General features: G+C 30.6%; 2 protein-coding genes across 3 annotated transcripts in view; one reads left to right on the top strand and one right to left on the bottom strand.

Moving 5' to 3' along the window:
• The window catches only part of LOC100650487 (A disintegrin and metalloproteinase with thrombospondin motifs 9), a 174441-nt gene extending 160933 nt beyond the window's left edge, over window positions 1-13508 (top strand). The window contains exons 17-30 of one of the 2 annotated variants that reach the window (XM_003397537.4): window positions 457-707; window positions 865-1243; window positions 1421-1582; window positions 1757-1894; window positions 1982-2104; window positions 2229-2399; window positions 2639-2854; window positions 3654-3845; window positions 6312-6500; window positions 6657-6982; window positions 7527-7648; window positions 7730-7920; window positions 8359-8496; window positions 8802-13508. In XM_003397537.4, coding sequence (XP_003397585.2) covers window positions 457-707; window positions 865-1243; window positions 1421-1582; window positions 1757-1894; window positions 1982-2104; window positions 2229-2399; window positions 2639-2854; window positions 3654-3845; window positions 6312-6500; window positions 6657-6982; window positions 7527-7648; window positions 7730-7920; window positions 8359-8448 — 2550 coding nt within the window. In that variant the 3' untranslated portion in view covers window positions 8449-8496; window positions 8802-13508. The remainder of the gene's footprint in view (window positions 1-456; window positions 708-864; window positions 1244-1420; window positions 1583-1756; window positions 1895-1981; window positions 2105-2228; window positions 2400-2638; window positions 2855-3653; window positions 3846-6311; window positions 6501-6656; window positions 6983-7526; window positions 7649-7729; window positions 7921-8358; window positions 8497-8801) is intronic. The other variant, XM_020864389.2, reaches the window with a different exon arrangement.
• A 1054-nt stretch (window positions 13509-14562) lies between these two features.
• Window positions 14563-17119, bottom strand: LOC100647857 (the record flags this gene model as incomplete). Its single annotated transcript, XM_012311739.3, has 2 exons — window positions 14563-15743; window positions 15829-17119. A coding segment is annotated over one exon (1059 nt), but the record flags the coding sequence as incomplete, so codon positions are not given.
• Window positions 17120-18834: the final 1715 nt, after the last annotated feature.

Raw genomic sequence — 18834 nt, 5'->3', positions numbered from 1 at the left:
GAACACGTACGTGGTAGGGGTATGAAAAGACAACAAAGAGATGCTTAAGGGAGAAAGGCGATTAACCTTCAGTCGTTAATTGAGAGTCTAGTTGCAAGGAGTTAATTAGTTGCGAGTCGTCAATTGAGTTGAGAGAGTTAAGTCGAGAGAGAGTTGAGAGCGAGTTGCGAGTTGTTATGAGTTGTTTAATTATTAATTGTGAGTTGTGAATTATCAATTTAGTTGTCTTAGTTATACCATGTTACTGCATTAAATTCGCGTTAAATAACCATCGTTTCCTGTTTAATCCATTGTAAATAAATCCATCTATCAATAAATTTATCACATAGAATAGAAGTCACTGGAAATCCTAATTTCTAGTAATTCTGATAATGATTCTATATATGTTATATATATGATGAATATAATATAATATAATATTACATAATATTTATCATATTACGTATAATTTTCCAGATATTATCAGTGAGGGAATTAAATCCGCCCCAAATTACTTACGAATACACGGTACCGCGAGATATTCTAGAGAGCTACGAATGGAAACTAAGCCAGTGGTCAGATTGCAGTCTCACCTGTCAAGGTATGAAGCATCGTAAGGCTGAATGTATAAGCATCGAATACAAAGAGGTCGTCGCTGATGATTACTGTCGCGAGTCGGAAAGGCCGCGGGAAGAGAGTCAAATGTGCAACAATCATTGTATACTTGAGTAAGTATGCTGTCGATAAGTGTATAGTTATTAGTTAATTAATTATATTGGACTAAGTGCATTTTTACTCTGAATGCTTTAATTAGTTTGTTACTGTCAAGCTATAACAAAAATCTAAGTGAGTAAAACGAATCACATTTTTGTTGAATGATTCCAGATGGAATATCACTGAAGTATCAGAATGCTCGAATCACTGTGGCCTAGGAACTCGCATGGTGACCTCTAGATGTATGCAAAGGCTGTTGCATTCGAATCATCCACCTCGTGCAATTCCAGCACAATCGTGCGCTCATCTTGAACAACCAAACGATACGGAAGCTTGTATAGGTCCCTGTGAGGATGCTCACTGGAGTTACGGGAAATGGAGTGCGTGCAATACCACATGTGGTGGTGGAGTTCAATATAGAACAGCTATCTGCGTAGACTCGAATCGAAGACCAGTTTCCGAAGAAAATTGTATGGGACAAAAGAAAGATTTGGAAAGAGCGTGTGGAAACGAAGAATGTCCCAAGTGGGCGTTCAAGAATTGGAGTCGTGTAATTATATGTCTCAATTATTTTGACTTATTTAATTCCTAATTTTATCGTTAATGTAAATTAGCTGAAAAAGGTTGCAAATGAAATGTTGCTTTAATGCAACATTGATCCTTAAGCAGTTAAGGGATTTCACAATTAAATTGTTTTTTGTAATCTATTTTTTTCTTTTTATAATAGTGCTCAGTAACGTGTGGCGTAGGGAAGAGAAACAGGCACTTTGTGTGTCACATACAGAACCGTATTGTTCCAAACAGTTACTGCGGTGATACTCCTCCTAATATTGCAGAAACTTGCAACCCTGGACCTTGCGAGCAATGGCACTCTGGTGATTGGAGCCCAGTACGTAATGGTGTTACACATATTTAAATTTAAAGCGATTTCAAAAAATTGGAAGCTTGTAGTTAGTATAATAATATAATTAATGTAACTGACAATTATTAATATAATTGATATATACTCAAATAAAATACATTAAGCACATTCTGCATTAAGTAAACTTGTCTTTGTTCACAGTGTTCAGTTACATGTGGTGAAGGCATAAAGCGAAGAAAAGTTATATGCAAACCTATTGATGGAATGACAAGTAACAAATGTTCTCCTGCCAATAAACCTGACGATACTGCAGTCTGTGTACTGAAACCTTGTCCAGTGGTACATTGATCTTTTTTTAATTCGACATTCTTATTGTTCCTTAATGTATATTATTTCACTTGTAAAATCATGTTTTATTATTTACAGATAAACAAGCCGCCAATTAAATATTCTTCTGATCCACCATATGAGATTCCTTCTCAGCAAGATAACGAAATTCATGATATAATTTTCCGTTATGGATATAAATGGCACGTTCAAACACGGCAGGTTAGTATTTACATGATTATAATATTTCACTCAATTTTTTTATTATCGTAGCTGTAAATGACTGATTAATTATTTAGAGAAAAAAATAGTAACGTTATATATGTATATATTGTTCGTATTCCAGTGCTCTAGACCGTGCATCAAAGGCTATATGAATACAGCGGTGAAATGTGTCTCCATCGAAACAGGAACCATTGCTCCTGATAGTTATTGTGATAACGAAAAGAAACCATCTACTCAGATCCCCTGCAATCGTTATCATTGCCCAATGTGGATTCATAGTGACTGGGGCCAGGTTAGTTTAGAAATACATAAAACGATAATGATATGAATAGATATTCCATTATTTTATTTCTGGCATTCAAGAATATTTACCTCATTTAGGAATTATGAAATTATACGTATTAATGATTAAATTATGTAAAGAAAGTATTACTTTAGGATAACTAACGATCTTTAATTAATAGTTAATTTACTTATAGAAATTTGATTACAGTTATTATATTAATATAATTTATTAATTTATCAATTTAGTGCGACGTAGAATGTGGATTGGGACACCAGTATCGACAAGTACGTTGTCGAAGTCCACGTGGTGAAATTTTACCAGACGAGAATTGCCATGACATCGAGAAACCGGAAATAGCAAAGACGTGCCGAAGGAGACCTTGTGTAAATACTTCTACAGACCGAAAGAATCGAGTAGAAACGAATATTCTCCGCAAGTGGAAAACTTCTAAATGGAGTGCCGTAAGTATTGTATTCATTTGCCGTATTTTCTTCGATGTCGCTTCCTTTTTAAAACCCTTACTGAATAAAAATACATAGGCCGATAATCTATTGCTTATTATCTTTATATTGTACTTGTTATTTATATAAAAATATTATTTATGATAAAAAGAAAAAATCTCTTTAATAACTACAATAAAAAAATAGGAACTGTGGATTCAAATTTTGATTTTATTTTTACAACAATATCAAAGAAGGTAAAGTAATTAAATGTCGTTTGTCAATGTCGTGATTTTTCAATTCCACCATTATTTAAGCTGTTCACATTTTGCACTATATAATACGCAAATCACTAATACACAATATGTAACAGCGGAATCAAAAACATTAAAAAGATATTAAATAGAAACAAAAAGATTTAATTAATTCTATTTATCTAACTTTTAACATATCCTAGGGTAATTACTATTAATAGCAAACAATATTAGTTCTTAATAGACAGACAAAAAATAAAAAAACAAACGATCATGGTGTCTGCCATAGAAAGACACTACTAGACACTAACAGAAATATTAATAACCCTTGAATATTAGCGTCCATTTATTAGGCTATACCAGAATAAATTAAACAATAATTTCGAACTGTCTTTTTATAAATCTTTTATGTATTCTAAACCTTTCTTATTATTACAAATAAATCCTGATTAGAGTCTAAAATACCAAGTTTGTCAAATAAACGTCAGAAGTGTAAGCGTCAAGGATCGAAGGGAGTTGATAAGAAGTTTCCATCGCAGTTTGGATCGAACGAAAATGTTTTGCAGTGTTCGAAATCGTGTGGTACCGGACACCAAAGGCGAAGAGTGGAGTGCACGATGAGGAGAGGAAACCACGGGCCGGAAGTGACTGTAAAGGACGAGCAGTGCTCAAGGCTTGGCCTGAGAAAACCGAGATCGCAGAGACCCTGCCGACGTTTTGCCTGCAACTTTATTTGGCAGGAAGGACCTTGGTCTGAGGTATCTTCATACCTCGCCGCTATGATCTACGATTTATCGATCATGTTTTACACCATTGCCTGCCTCTTGTTCATTTCGATCCACTTTCAATATTCGGATTTTGTCTTGGTTGGATCCTCTCGATCGAGCTTATCGATGGATTTTATGAATGAGATTAAGTTACAATACTTTTCTTGTGTTCAAACGGTTCATTAATGCTTCTACTTTCTGATTCTATGAAGCAACGATATTATTTACGAAGAAATTACAATAATCTTTATTGTATTCAGCCAATACGTTACTATCCTAAATGGAGAATGAGATACTCCAAAATAGATGTAGAATAATCTTACTTAGAAAGGTCTAGAGTCTAGAGATACCGAAATCTTTTATATTTGTTTTCCTTGATTCATCCGTAAGCTCGATTTCGTATGCTCGATATAGAAGTTGTTTGGCGAAAGATATTCACTAGGAAGTCGTATTTTATCGTGTGGTTTGAGGGACCGATATTCTCACTAATCCTTAACCAATCTTTGTAATCCATTTTCGATGAAAATGGATCATAAACTGGGCGATTATTGTGAATCAAATTTCGAGATAAATTTCGAATTTGCACAGAACCATATCAGCGACATTATTTACATTCAACGTTAACTTTGATCGAATGAGGTCTTGGTATGTTTCCGTTATATCATAAAGATATTACATAATTCAGTAGATACAGTAACCCAGAAGCCTATTTTACTTTAACACGTGTCTAATAATTTCCATGTTCTTTGGACGTTCCATTTCTTAACAAAATATATTTTTTTATTTTATTTTGTCCACCTCTGACCAATAAATACAAGAAAATTCCAAGGTCAACAATTGGAGCAGAGAAGTCTATCCCATTGGATTCCATACGAATACTCTAATAATAATTCATCCTATTAACACTAATAATATTGTGTTAATCCACGGTTGATTCACGCTTGCATAATCGTTCGAACGAGCATGCGATTTGTATGATTTTCTTCATGAAATATATCATTCCTGACGATGCAGCATGCGGAAGTTATCGATTTGCATGACACTAGATATTGGTGTCATCGTTCCTTTCTTTTTTTTTTTCTTTTTTTTTTTTTTTTTGTCAATGCTCTTTCCCAAAGCGTTTCATGAAACCTTATCATCTCATAACAACGTTTATCAGCTATACTTATCTCTTAATTGGACGCACATCAATTTATCTTCGAGTGAATCACTATAGTATATTGTATATATAGTATGTAGGTAGATATAGTAGCTATTTGATTTATTGCAGAAAAAATTAAATAACATGTTTCCCATCATTTTTACATATACAGAATATGAAGTTACTAAGTAAAACAGGAAAAATGATAGTCTGAAAAGATGTAAACTTTGTAAAACAATATCATCAATGTACACTCCTGTTTAAAAGTAATGACGACTCTTGTTATAACAAGTATTGATAAATTATAATTAATCTATAATGTTATCACAAATTTCTGGACAATGTTATAGGATCATTAACACATATTAATACATTTTTTTATTTTTATATACTACATCAGAGTATATATTTGTAATAAATAATAAATAATAATTAAATATTTTATATGGCCATGACTCAAATAGTTGCCTAACATGGAATAATAATTATACATTCTTTGATATATCTGCCTCTCGTGCTTTTCATCACTGCATTTACCATTTTAGGTACCTTAGCTATTAATTTGTTTATTGCATTAAGTGTGATACTTATCTATGCTCCTTCAAGAATATTTTATAAATTTGTTCAAACTTGGCAATGTATGTAAGTGATTCCAAATTTGTATACCAGAACCTTTTTGTAGCTGTATCAGTATTTTCTACAGATTTGTACAGTCTCTTCTAATATTGATAATTTATATCCCAAAGCAAAATATAGTTGGAGATAATAAGTGTCCTCCTACTTGAATATATAGATAATATATAATTTTCGCCACTGATAATAAATATCATTACCAATCACAAATATTGTGAAAAACAGTAGACATAAAAAATAAACGTTAATGTAAAAGTTTGATGTCAATTTATAAAATTAAGTGCTAACACCAATTTAGACATCCTGTGTATCATTCTATATTTATATGTATATCATTACATACATATGTATATCTGTAGATATAATGATTCAATGATATTCAGTTTTTTAACATACATTTTATATACATTTTATGTACAAACACCATCGGTGCATGAGCAATAATGAGCATGAAACCCATACATTGTCACGCTTTCTGCACATCAACAGCGAATATTTATGAAAAAAATAACAAATGGTGCGAGAAATATTCTGATAAATCACTAAGATACTTGCACATCTTACGTGTATAACAAGCACCAAAATAAAATGCACAAAAAGAAATAGATGAATGAAAGAAGATGGTAAAATATTGAAGATATATTACTACTTTCCTGTACTAAAATCAATTAATATGTTTCAAGTGTTCGGCAGAGTGTGGTGAAGGAATTCAGCAACGATCAGTGTCCTGTCATCGTGCGAATCGTTACGGATTGATCGATCCTACGCCCACTGATAAATGCCCGATGGATCAGAAGCCTAAATCTCAACAGCCTTGCAAATTGCGAGAATGCGACGATGAATATTATTGGCGTGCTGGTCCGTGGGGAAAAGTAAGTATTATTTAAATAAAAGAGACATCAAGAACGATAACAAGCAATTAAGTAATTAAAGATGATATTAAGAAATATTTCTAAAATATCGAAATAGCATATATTAAAGATATTTGATGAAAATCACCAAATAACCGAAAGAAATTTCAACTACAGTGCACTCACAGTTGTGGCCAGAAGGGCCATGAAACACGAAGCATATACTGCGTATCCCTAAAAGGCAACAGAGTACACCGTTCCCATTGTCCTAAGAAGTTCAAACCGCTACAGAAGCGGAAATGCAACCAAAGAAAGTGTTACGCAATGTCCTGCTATGAGGAGAAAAACTATTTCAATGCTACCAAGGATGGCGAGTACATTTTGGTTTTGAGCGGAAGAAACATGTCGATTTACTGCCATGGAATGTCGACCTCCGAACCAAAAGAATATTTAACACTGCCAGCTGGTCCTGAGGAGAATTATGCGGAAATATACGATAAGACGTTAGTATAAAAAAAAAAGAATTTAAATCATTGCAATGCCATCGTTGTAGTGCCACCACTATGTTACATAATATAGAAATTACATTTGTCCAAAAGTTATGTTGCTATTAAAATTACTATTATTATATTACTATTAAAAGTAATATCTTTTATGGTACTATGTACTTGTTTGTAACTTTTTTGGAGTCACAAGTTGTTTTAGAAGTATTTTGATAAATAGAGTCCTAAATTAAATATTATAAAACAAACATAGAACGACTTGGATATGATCATTTGTCCGAAAAGGAAAGAAATTAAAAAATAAAGAAATTGTTTGAAATATTAAAAACGAGGTAGTGCGAAACAAATTTATCGAAGAATTATTTGATAACATTTTTAGAAGAAGAAAGATTGTTGAGGAAGGAAAAGCTGACATAAAATATTAATTATTTCAAATTAATCAATATGTTTTTAAGAGATTGATATAGATTGGAAATAAGAGAAAGGCAATTTTATGTCATTAATTTATATCATTTATGGAAATTTATATCATTATCTGTTTTAGATCAAACGATCCATATATTTGTCCTTATAATGGACCAAGAAATAGCAACTGTAATTGTACCACCTCGGGAAAGACAACATTCAGGAGGGTACGAATTGACCCTGTAGAATTGTACATCATAGGTATGCTGTAATGAACGTCTTAATACGTATAATAAATAAATTATTTATAATAAATCTTGGAAAAAATATTGTGTCTTTTAGAGAATGATTATACATTTTCGCGGATGACAGGGTTAAACCGTGTCGAATATGGAACAGCTGGTGATTGTAATAGCATTGCGCATTGTCCTCAGGGTCGTTTTAGCATTAACTTAAAAGGAACTCAATTACAATTATCGTCGAGTGTTGTTTGGACATCGCAACGTGAAGCATCGATGGAAATCGATAATATTGTAAGTTTAATATTCTACTTATATTACAAACGTTTCATTTTTTTATTATCTAAATGCTATAATATCCATGATATTACCCATAATATTAAATCTAATTAAAAGTGAAACTAAAAATTTGTATATTCTTCCTTCGCAAATATGTATGCCATTTTTAAATTATTACATTTATTTTTTAAAGATATGACTTCGCGACTAATTTAATAAAAGGTCTCCATTTACGGACTAGTGTAATCCATTAGAATAAAATCAGAATAAAATGCAGTAGTAAAGATTCTCTAAGGAATGACGAATAATAATGATAATAATAATAATAATAACTATATAGAGAAAAATAAAAGAACTATAACGTATTCAGAATAGTAGCATATAGGAGGATATTCACCAGATAAAAAGAATGGTTTCTTACTTATTTACATATAATTATGCTTGTAATTTTAGAGCAGACAGCATGTCACCGGGAAATGTGGAGGCTATTGTGGCTTTTGTAAGCCGAAGAACGGATTGAAACTAGACGTTCTACCACCCTAGTCCGCAATATATAGGGCTCAATAATCTCCAAATGCCTGTAAAGTACAGGTGAGCGAAAGATGTTTTTAAAATATACTAATTACTGTTATCATAGTAGTTATAGCATAGTAGCATTAATTTAAAAAGCTGACACTCTTTGAAAATAAAGTTATGCTCATGATAATTACTAATTATTTAAAAATTAATAATTAATACGTAGAAAAACTTTGATATATTGCAATATGAAACAACAAAAGATAAACTATACTTTTCTCTTACTTTTATTTATAAAATTAACAACAATTAATTTATCAATCATATCCTCTTGTGAATAAATTGAAAATCTTTGGTAGCATAAACGTACGTTATTGCAGTTTTCAGCAGGTAGAAATTCCACTAATGGATCTTTGAGCGTGTCGCAAAAGACTGGTTCGACGAACACAAGATGAAATCGACAAGATCCGCTACCGAATCGATCCTCTCCACCCCGAACTTGCTCTGAATCATTCGCTTAAATCGTTACTAGTCCGCTAGTGGATTTTTAACAATAATCATTGTACATTCAGATGAAAAAGAGTCTACTTCGAAATAGGCTCAATGGACCGTAGATAATGTTTAAACGCTACTGACGAAATACCAAATATGGTAAAGAATAATTAATATTACGTTCATTAATCGTTCGACAGTTTGCATTTAATCTTCAGTAGTTTTATCCATCGAAAATAAGTATACTCGTAGAAGTGGAAGCTTCTTGATAAGCGACCTAAAATCAATTTAAGGAAACAAAACGCGAAGTAAAGTTAATAAATTCTAAATAGGAAACTACATGCATATAGCCAAATTCACGAAACGAAACTGTTCTCCGATAATGGAATCGTCCCAAGGGATGAATAGTCAAACATTACTAGTAGGAAGAATTCTCTGTAAGAGAAAATACAGTAGAAATCATTTATTGGAACGAAATCTTAGTTAATGCCTGATCAACTGAACACTAATTGAAAAATAGTGGATAGTGGGAAAAATTGGTAAGCTCCAATGTATATATATAAACTATTCGTCCCCTGGCAGGTTCAGATAAATGAAGTTCTACTGTAATGAAAGTGTAACAAAAGTTATACGTTCGACAGAGCCTCGTGAATTTTTCGCCTTCCCGAGTTATTCGTCGAATTCAAATACTTGTGTCCGGTTAAGAGGTCCGTTTAGGTATAGAAGTAACATAATGCCCGGTAAGAATTGCAGTATTCATTTTGTTTATACTCGTTGGAACATCATGACTGCTTGAAAAGCTAATTGTTTATCAAACAAGAAACAATGGAAGTATCGTAGCAAAACATATGTATACGTCGATCTTAGCACGCGAAGTACAAAAACTGGAAAACGGCGAGCCACGCAAAATCCACAAAGCCAGCGTTGCTTTAATTGAGCCGAGGAGTTCCAATTAAGGATCTGTTCAATTGAGGTTAATTATACCGAAAAAGAAATTAGACTGCCTTCGCGAATTTTTTACAACTATGGTGCTATTATAAGTTTACTTGGAAAGAGTGAAATTAATTAGGCTTGAATGAATAAAAAGCCAGCTAACGCACTTCATCCCTTCAACTCATTTCTTACTACTGAATTTCAATTGTTAGAAAAAGAAATGTTTTCTACGTTGGCTTCCCTTCTGAATGAAGTCGCCGGTCCTATTTCAATAGGACACAGCAGCTGTAAAGCTTGTAAAATTAATATATTGGCAACTTCGTTAAAGAAGGACCATTTAAAGTATTTTATTTTGTATTTGGTTATTTGTGTAGATACTCGGCGTTTTACGGCGTATAGTCTTCTACAAGGATTATCCATAGCAATTTATTTTAAGCTAATAATTTTAGACCATCAAACGCTTATGCAAATAACCGGATGTTCGTAAATAATTTTCTTTTCCGTGGAAAACATTCTTCTAACGATGCAAGCAAGTAAACAGAATAGCTCGAGTACTAGAGCCCTCTGGATTACCTTCTAATGGAAGTCCAAGCGTGAATTTTTACCACTCTTAGTAATTAAGTTGCATTAATAAAAAAGAAAAGAATTGTAAAACGCGAGACAAGTTTGCGACCGAGTCGCGTTTCCTCGATGCGTAAAACAGTTGTACGTTCTGCCACTGCCATAATACCTTCGTAGTGCTTTCGTATTTCATCCATATACATATTGCGTGTAACGACCAAATAAATACAAGTGTCGTTTGGACGAGACGATTGCATTACTATCTTATGAAATTATTACATCATAAAGAATCATAATTTACGACTTTAGTATTCAATTTAGTATGCGATTTTAGTGGCACGTACGTAGTAGTAATGGTAAACGTTTATAGACGAGCTATGATTTAGCATGGTAGACTCGTAAACACATATTTTCGGAGTTAGCTGATTCAACTAATCTAATCGAAACTCCATATTAGTGAACGAATTAACTTATTAACTCGAGTCCGCGTAATGGACGTCGACAATAGCTGAATAATAATTCAGCCGGTCTTGTCTCGAATATTTTATAGAAGTATATATATATATATATATAGTAACATCCGCATATATACATCTTTTTTAAAGATATTTAGAAGAACGACTCCTATATATTATAAGGTGGATCTAACAACTGAATCAAGTTACATCTCTGTTCCAAATGGAATTAAGAATAAGCCATATGGAAAAATGTTACCTCCTTTCCTTGAAATTTAATTTTTTATTGGAGTATGAAAATTTTACCCTAATTTTTGCATTGTAATTTTCTTCGCAAGCGTTCTTTCAAATAAAACCTCGCCGTCTTCTTTATATAAATATAAAATGACTGTTCGATGTAAATTGATCGCGAATGAAAGATCTAAGATATGATCAGTAAAATGATCGATAGGACAATCATAATAGATAACATAGTTTCTTAATTCAGTATCAGTAATTAATAAATAATATGTGTTTGTTACAATATTGTATGTTTACTATCTTTATATCAAGTTTTCTAGTCTTCTTTTATGAAAATCATATTCTGTCGAGTTCCATCGTTTTAAATTGAACTCTCAGAGAAACTGAATTATTTCTTCACCGATTTCATGGACATGTCTAATTTCATTTGGAATATAGATATAATCTGATCTAATTGTTACAGTCACCCTATATATTTTCGAATTTTTCAAAATTATCAACCGGATATGTCGTTCGTATCATTGAAATCTCTTTGATTAGATGTTCGCATGATTTCGAGTATCAATCAATGTAATCAATTTGATTAAGAAGCGAAAAAAAGAAATGAAAAGAGTGTCGTACCTAAACCAAAATACCAAAACAATTTCCGAGTACAAATCCGTTTTGGCTGAAGTACGACCAATCCCTCCTCCTCCTCCTCCCCCTCCCCCTCCCCCCCTCCCTGTTCTCGTTAAGCTATTTTTTAACGAAGAAACCGAAGGGAATTTAGTACTAACTAAAAGTATGTAACGTTTCAACAGACTGCCATAGTTAATGTTATTAATGAGTACATGTATTAAGTATCATTTGTTAGAGAGCGAGTAACGCGACGAATTCGCGGTATACAGGGTGATTCTACAAAATGGAACCATCGATGTTTATCATTTTTATATTTTTGTAGAAGAAAGATAAGGAAACAAAATACAGGAAAATTTCACAACATCTCATAAGATTTTAATCATCGAGAAAGTTTCGTTATCTCAAAGTTCGATTAAATTTTTATTTTAATCTTTTAAGTAGAATCGCAAGATATATTCTTTTCATCCTATACGTAGAAATATTTGAATGTTAAATATTTTAGATTTTTAATATTTAATATTTTTAATACTTTCATTGATCGAATATTGAACGTTTCTCCTCCTATGTTGAAACAAAAGGCAGTGATTCTATTTAGATAAGAAAAATAAAAATTTCATCGTGTAGCTATAAGAACAAAGTAATTTGTAATAAAACATGAATTGGTCGAATCATGGAAAATTTGTCTCCTTCCATTTTAATTATTTTCACGCAATAAAAGAAGTTAAGTTAAAGCTTCTGCTTGTTCCTGTAATCACCCTGTATAATAAAGCATAGAAGTTGAATCAATCGATCCACCGCCTTCCACGATGTCTAATCCGCGCCATCCGATGTATTTGAATGAATTTCGAGAATTTCGAGAATTTCGCGGAACACTGCATTGTAGAACGGAAAAACGGAACATATTTTGTCTTTATATATTTACTTTTGTATAGCCGCATGATCAAAATTTTTGTTACAGTAATGCGAATCGTAATGAATAAAAGAAAAAAAAGAAAATTACATTGTTGTAATCCGTTTGAATAGCTTTTTGTAAAAAAAAAAAAAAGAAAAGAAAGAACACTCAAAGCAAAAAAGGAAAATGAATAATTGTACGATTTGAATATGCGTCAGCGAATATTTTATAATGTACGAGATTTATTCATCTTTCACAATTATTTTCCTTTCATTGAAAATGTTCATAATGGATGCTAGATAATGACTGTTTAAGAATCTTGAATATAAAGCACGTTACATAATCGAATGTATGGTTTCTTTTATATGTATATTGATCATAATCGAACGATAGTTTACAAACTAACATGTGACAATGTTTTCCCCAGTATATATTATTATACACGTTCTTGCTACTTCCTTTTTTCATTTACCCTCGATTTACACCATATGTATTCTTTTCGTATAATCATACTAGTTTCTAAACTTCATTGAAACGATCTTTCATCCCTTTTCTTGTTACGACAATAACGAATCGTTATCAGTCACCTAGATCGAGTATCTTTTTTTATATTTCGAAATATATTAATTTCGTCGCAATAGTATAAGTTCGACGCGGTAATCGAATATGCGATCTCGGAATCCATGGTTGATTTAACTTTTCCTTCTTTGCCTATCCACGAAAATAGAATAAGTCATTGTTCTAAGCGCTAGCACGGCGAAACAATATTGTACAGTTTCGTTTAATAATAATTTATTAGTACGTATTTCGTTTAATATCATTAATGTGTAGCTTATTGTAGAAATGATTAGTACCAGTGTACGGCAATTATTTAAATATATTAGATTCACCAATAAGAATGTTCTACATTCATTTGAAGGTCCTCTTTATCATACAAAAGAGTTACAAATTTAGATGAAATAAAAATTGTCTTTTTACACATTAACATTATAAAAATATCATGTCAGAGTGTGCTCAATTGTGATAATATGATTTAATAGTCTAAAATTGATTTACTATTTCAAACTGAAGTAGTCTGAATAATTAATCAGATAGAAAGAAATCAGTCCTTATATTCTTCATATCCTTTAAATATCATAGAATATCATTATTTTACTTATGATGAGAATAAATTTATGGTAACAGTGAAATTACTATTATTTGGTGCTTATATATATATTACTAATTATAATTTATGTGAAAAAAAGGAATTATATTTCTACAGAAGGTTCAATACTGAGCTACGATGGAATGGCTCTTAATAAGACTCACTATCCTTCTATCCTTGATTGGTATGTATAAAATCTGCTGTACAATGATCCTTTCAAATTTTACATCATTAATGTTCATGTCTTAAAAAAATAATTAGAATACTATATCTTACGATAAATAAAAAACTTGAGTTTAGTAATTTCTACCTTACAGTAATTTCTACGTTATATTATCATGATTTTCAAATGATTATGGAAAATTGATAACAACATTAAAGATTGAAATTATACACTATATATTTATATAGAGATCTATTTTTCTTAGTTACTAATTCAAATCATAATCTCTAATCTCAAAACTCGAAGTTCATATGTTCAGTAACATACTTCTTATACTTCATATTTCATATTAGCTATAAAATTATTTATCTTCAAGAATTCTTTAAGAATGCACTTAATAGAAGCACTGACCAAAGCACTTATCTTGATCAAAAAATGCATCTATTACACATATGGTATTGAATCAATTTCCAATAGTACTGAAAAAATAAATTTTGAAACACTTATATTACAATTCTTATCGTTACTTACCTCATTTACTGTGTTAAACTTCATTGACTTAAACTTAATCCATTCTTATATATCTATCAATGATAAAGATATAATAAATTACTTGTTCATGAAATAATAAATATAAACATTTAAGAATTACATGAGTATGTTATTATTATAAATTATTGTTACATGTGTTTTTCACAAATTAAGATATTATTATCTTACAATAAAAATATAAAGTACTTTTCTATGATAATTTATAAATATTATTCTACTTTTACAACTATTTTATGATAATACAAAGTATATTTTATATGTATATGCATATGAATATGTATATATACCTTTTATAGCAACATTCTACATAATAAACTTGTTAGACCAAGATATCGTTATTTATATATTAATTGACATTTTAGACCATAAAAACTATTCATATAATATAACTATTCATAGAAGAAGCACTTTAATAATTATTATTATTGTTATTATTAAAGGAAAACATCCTAGATTGATCTTATTTATTAACTTGCATATTTATATTATAATACTGATATCAAGTTCTTCACATTGCGATAATTACATGTGTAGTAAGTGCTTTTGTTTTGAATATTTAATTATTAACATTTTTAATTTCACATTTATACATATTAAAAAGACAGCACACCAGAAGGTTGAACTCCATTTGTTAAAATTATATGTTGACAATAAAATGGTACATAATTTATATATATATATATATAGTCATGTTTTATTCATATGTATTTGTGTATACCGTCATAGTAAATTATGTACCATTTTATATATATATATATATATAGTCATGTTTTATTCAAAATGTTACATTACATTTCAAATGACGTATTACTTTTAAGGTTACTTTCTACTAAAAATATTACCTTGTAACAATTAAATCTATAATTCTCTTACAATTTGGAAGCCAATAAAATGAATGCATGAAAAGATTATGATATTTATAAATATATTTTCTAACAAAATTAAAATTTTATATAAAAGATGAAATTATTATTATCAATGAAATGTAAATGGATAAAAAGATACTTAAGGTTTTTTTTAATAAATATAAAAAAAGAACTTAATATCATATCTTTGTACTAACACTGCTGAAATTAATGAAATAAAATAAAAAACAAATTATTTTAAACAAATTTTTAGATAAAACTGAGTATACAACATTGATTACTTTATTTTATGAATAATATGATATTCATGAAATTTATTTTTTAATATTATATTGTTTCACATGTTTTCTCTTTGAATTATTATCGTAACCATATTTTGACCGTGTCTTTTGTTTGGTTTATCCTAAAAGCAATATATGAAAAGAAAATAAATGACATCAAAATATGATTCCTTTTTTTCTTCTAATGGTCAATTACATTGAATGTACCTTGAGTGAAACACTGCATAGGAGTCATCACTAATGCAAGATCAATGTGGCAACACTTGCTTAGAGTTTTGTTACACAATATCTTTTTAATATATTTTCTTATTATCATTTCTGCAACTAATCTGTATTGTTGTGTAATAACAAAAATTCGGGAAGATATTGATATATACAACATTTTCTGGTTAACATATAACATAAGTACTACTACTAATAGTCAGTTGTATCAATCTAATTAGATGACTTCTCCTGAGCAAGACGCTACACTCAAATCGGATTTTCTACTTTCCTTCTGATTTTCTTCGGATATGGATTTTCTACTTTCCTTCTGACTTTCCTCAGATACTAATTTTCTATTTTCCTTCTGACTTCCTTCAGATACGGATTTTCTACTTTCCTTCTGACTTTCTTCAAATATGAATTTTCTACTTTCCTTCTGACTTTCTTCAAATATGGATCTTGGAATTTTTATGTGCCAATTTGGGTAAACGATACTTTTATTCATTTCTTGTAAACAATCTTGCGCTATTTCTTTGTATTCTATTTGCGGTTGACCTAACCTCTTTTGATCCATATACTTGCTAATTTGCTCTTCTGTTAACTTTTGCAAGATAATTTTACATTCTCGAGTGTTCAAGGCCATAGGTTTTACAATTTCAACTAGATTCGTAAACGCATTTTGCCCATTAATATCGTGAACGAAATGTATCTCACTGCTGCATGAGCTTTCATTTTTCTTAATGCTAATTTTAATCTTGCTACTAAGCGGTATATCGTTTTGCTTAAATTGAGATGACTGCGTATTTGCGTTTAAAGAGTTGTTTGCGTCCTCTGACTTCTTCTCTTCCGCTTTCTCCAATTTAGAGGATTCTGTATCTATCTGAGAGTATAGTTCAAAGTATTTTTGTTTTATTTCTGTTAATTTCTTAAGATCCTCTTTAATCTGTATCTTCATGTGTCTCACTTTCTTCTTCAACATCTTTTCATACTTCCTCTCATAATATCTTAGTTCCTTTCTGACCTTTTGGAACTGTGTTGACAGTTGCTTCTCTTCCATCACCAGTTGTTGGATCCTTTGATCTGTCGTTAATTCGGGTTCCGATGGCTTATTCTCTTCTACAGTACTACACTTATCTACTTGGTTCCTTAGCATATTAAGAATCGTTTCAATTTTATCATCTTTGTTATTACTTTCTACACTGCTAACTATATTCATTTTCGAATAAACGACCATATACACTCTTACTGTTACTGTTTTGCTAACTACCTTGCTTAACCCAAATCGCAGTATGACTCAAACCTTACAGCAATGCTTCCTGACGCTGCTGCTAGAGGGCTACGAATAAGATTCAACTCTCGTAAATATCATCTCGTCAATAGTATCTAATAATATGTACAATAATGTATATACTACGTATTATGCAAATAAATAGATATGTATCATTACTCCTTCAAATAGTAAATTCTATAATCAGTCATTACCGAATTAAAACTTTAAGATGTTTGAAATAATCTACCTACCTTAAGTAATTATGTTATATCCAATTTTTAACCTTGAATTCTTTGTTTCGAAATTGGTTTCGAAACTTTCAAAAGCGTCTTTATTCGTAATTTAAATTCTAGTCAAAGTATAACGAAATTGTAAACTTTTCATAAAAAATTGATTAGAAAGGGAAGAGTAAAAAAAACAGTAGTAAAGAGTTTTACAAGATCTTTTTATTAAACCATTTAAACAAAAATATAAAAAACTTATTTATTTTGATTGTTTTTGAATATTTTTAGTCGTTTTAGTCACCCAAATTTTGTATTATCTAATACAATGCTAGTCACGTGTAGAGTCCGTCACCATTTTGGACGTCAATATCTCTGCCTTCTCCACTTCTTTGCTATTTGTACCGAGCCGCTGCAACCCAAACTGTTTTATGTTATTTACTTTTTTTATTATTATTATTATGTTTATTTACTGTTGAATGTGCATGCGTTATTAAATAAGGATACAACGGGCCTCTATGTAACGTTTTCTTTCTATTCCTGTACGTATTGCCTTTTCAATTCACTCACGCACTCTATCATTATATCTTTATGGTTATAAAACCGCGTGTTAAATCAGTACGAACAAACGAATTGCACTTAATGATCTCTATTTTTACTACGAAATAAAAAAGACTCACATATAAAAGACAAAGCCCCTTTTTGTTGCTTCTAGATATGTTGGATGCATTTAATTTATATTTGTCACAAAATCATGTATACATACATATCAACAGCATGTGTAAATTTGCTGAATGTATTAATATATTTCAAGAAGAAATTTAAAGTATGTGAAATAAACGCTTACATTTTGAATAAAAAAATTCATTTTCTATATTTTATACCGGAAACGGTAATGTTATTTGAAAACTCTGATAACAAATTAAACTCTGGTAATTCTGGTAACAAAGATATACAATCTAATTTGAAATATCAAATTATCATTAAATTTCTATATAAACCACTCTATTTCTATTATATCGTATTTTTATCTCTTGTATGATAAATGACGTGATTAAACATTTTGATCTTAGTAGACTATCTTAAGCGGAAAAGATTGAGAAATTTTTACAATACCCACATAAGGAAGCTCTTCAGGAAATTTCACAAGGAGATAATTATCTGTGACCATTATAATAAGCAACGCGATAACATTAATCGCGCTTATTTTTGTTAGAGTTGTTATCGACATGTAGAGTATGAGAATTCTGTAAACAATCATGTGGATTTCTTTGACATCCTCGACTGAATGTTTAATCATCACGAAGTATATGTATTTACCGTAGAAAATTATCAAATAGGATTTTCATTACATTTTTAAAACGAAAAATCAATTTTTCAAAGTTCCAAAGTAAATCTCTCCACCAGAGAAAAATATACTTATTATTAAAACTAGTATCGTGGACAAAAAGGCCTAAGAGATATCAGGTAAACCATAAACAATGTCGCGAGAGCCGAGGCGTCATCGGATCCATGTGT

This window comes from Bombus terrestris, chromosome 9, assembly GCF_910591885.1.
Source record: "Bombus terrestris chromosome 9, iyBomTerr1.2, whole genome shotgun sequence".
In the NCBI taxonomy this organism is placed as follows: Eukaryota; Metazoa; Arthropoda; class Insecta; order Hymenoptera; family Apidae; genus Bombus; species Bombus terrestris.
Note: the sequence above shows the minus strand (reverse complement) of the source record. Positions and strands in the feature narration are given on the sequence as shown.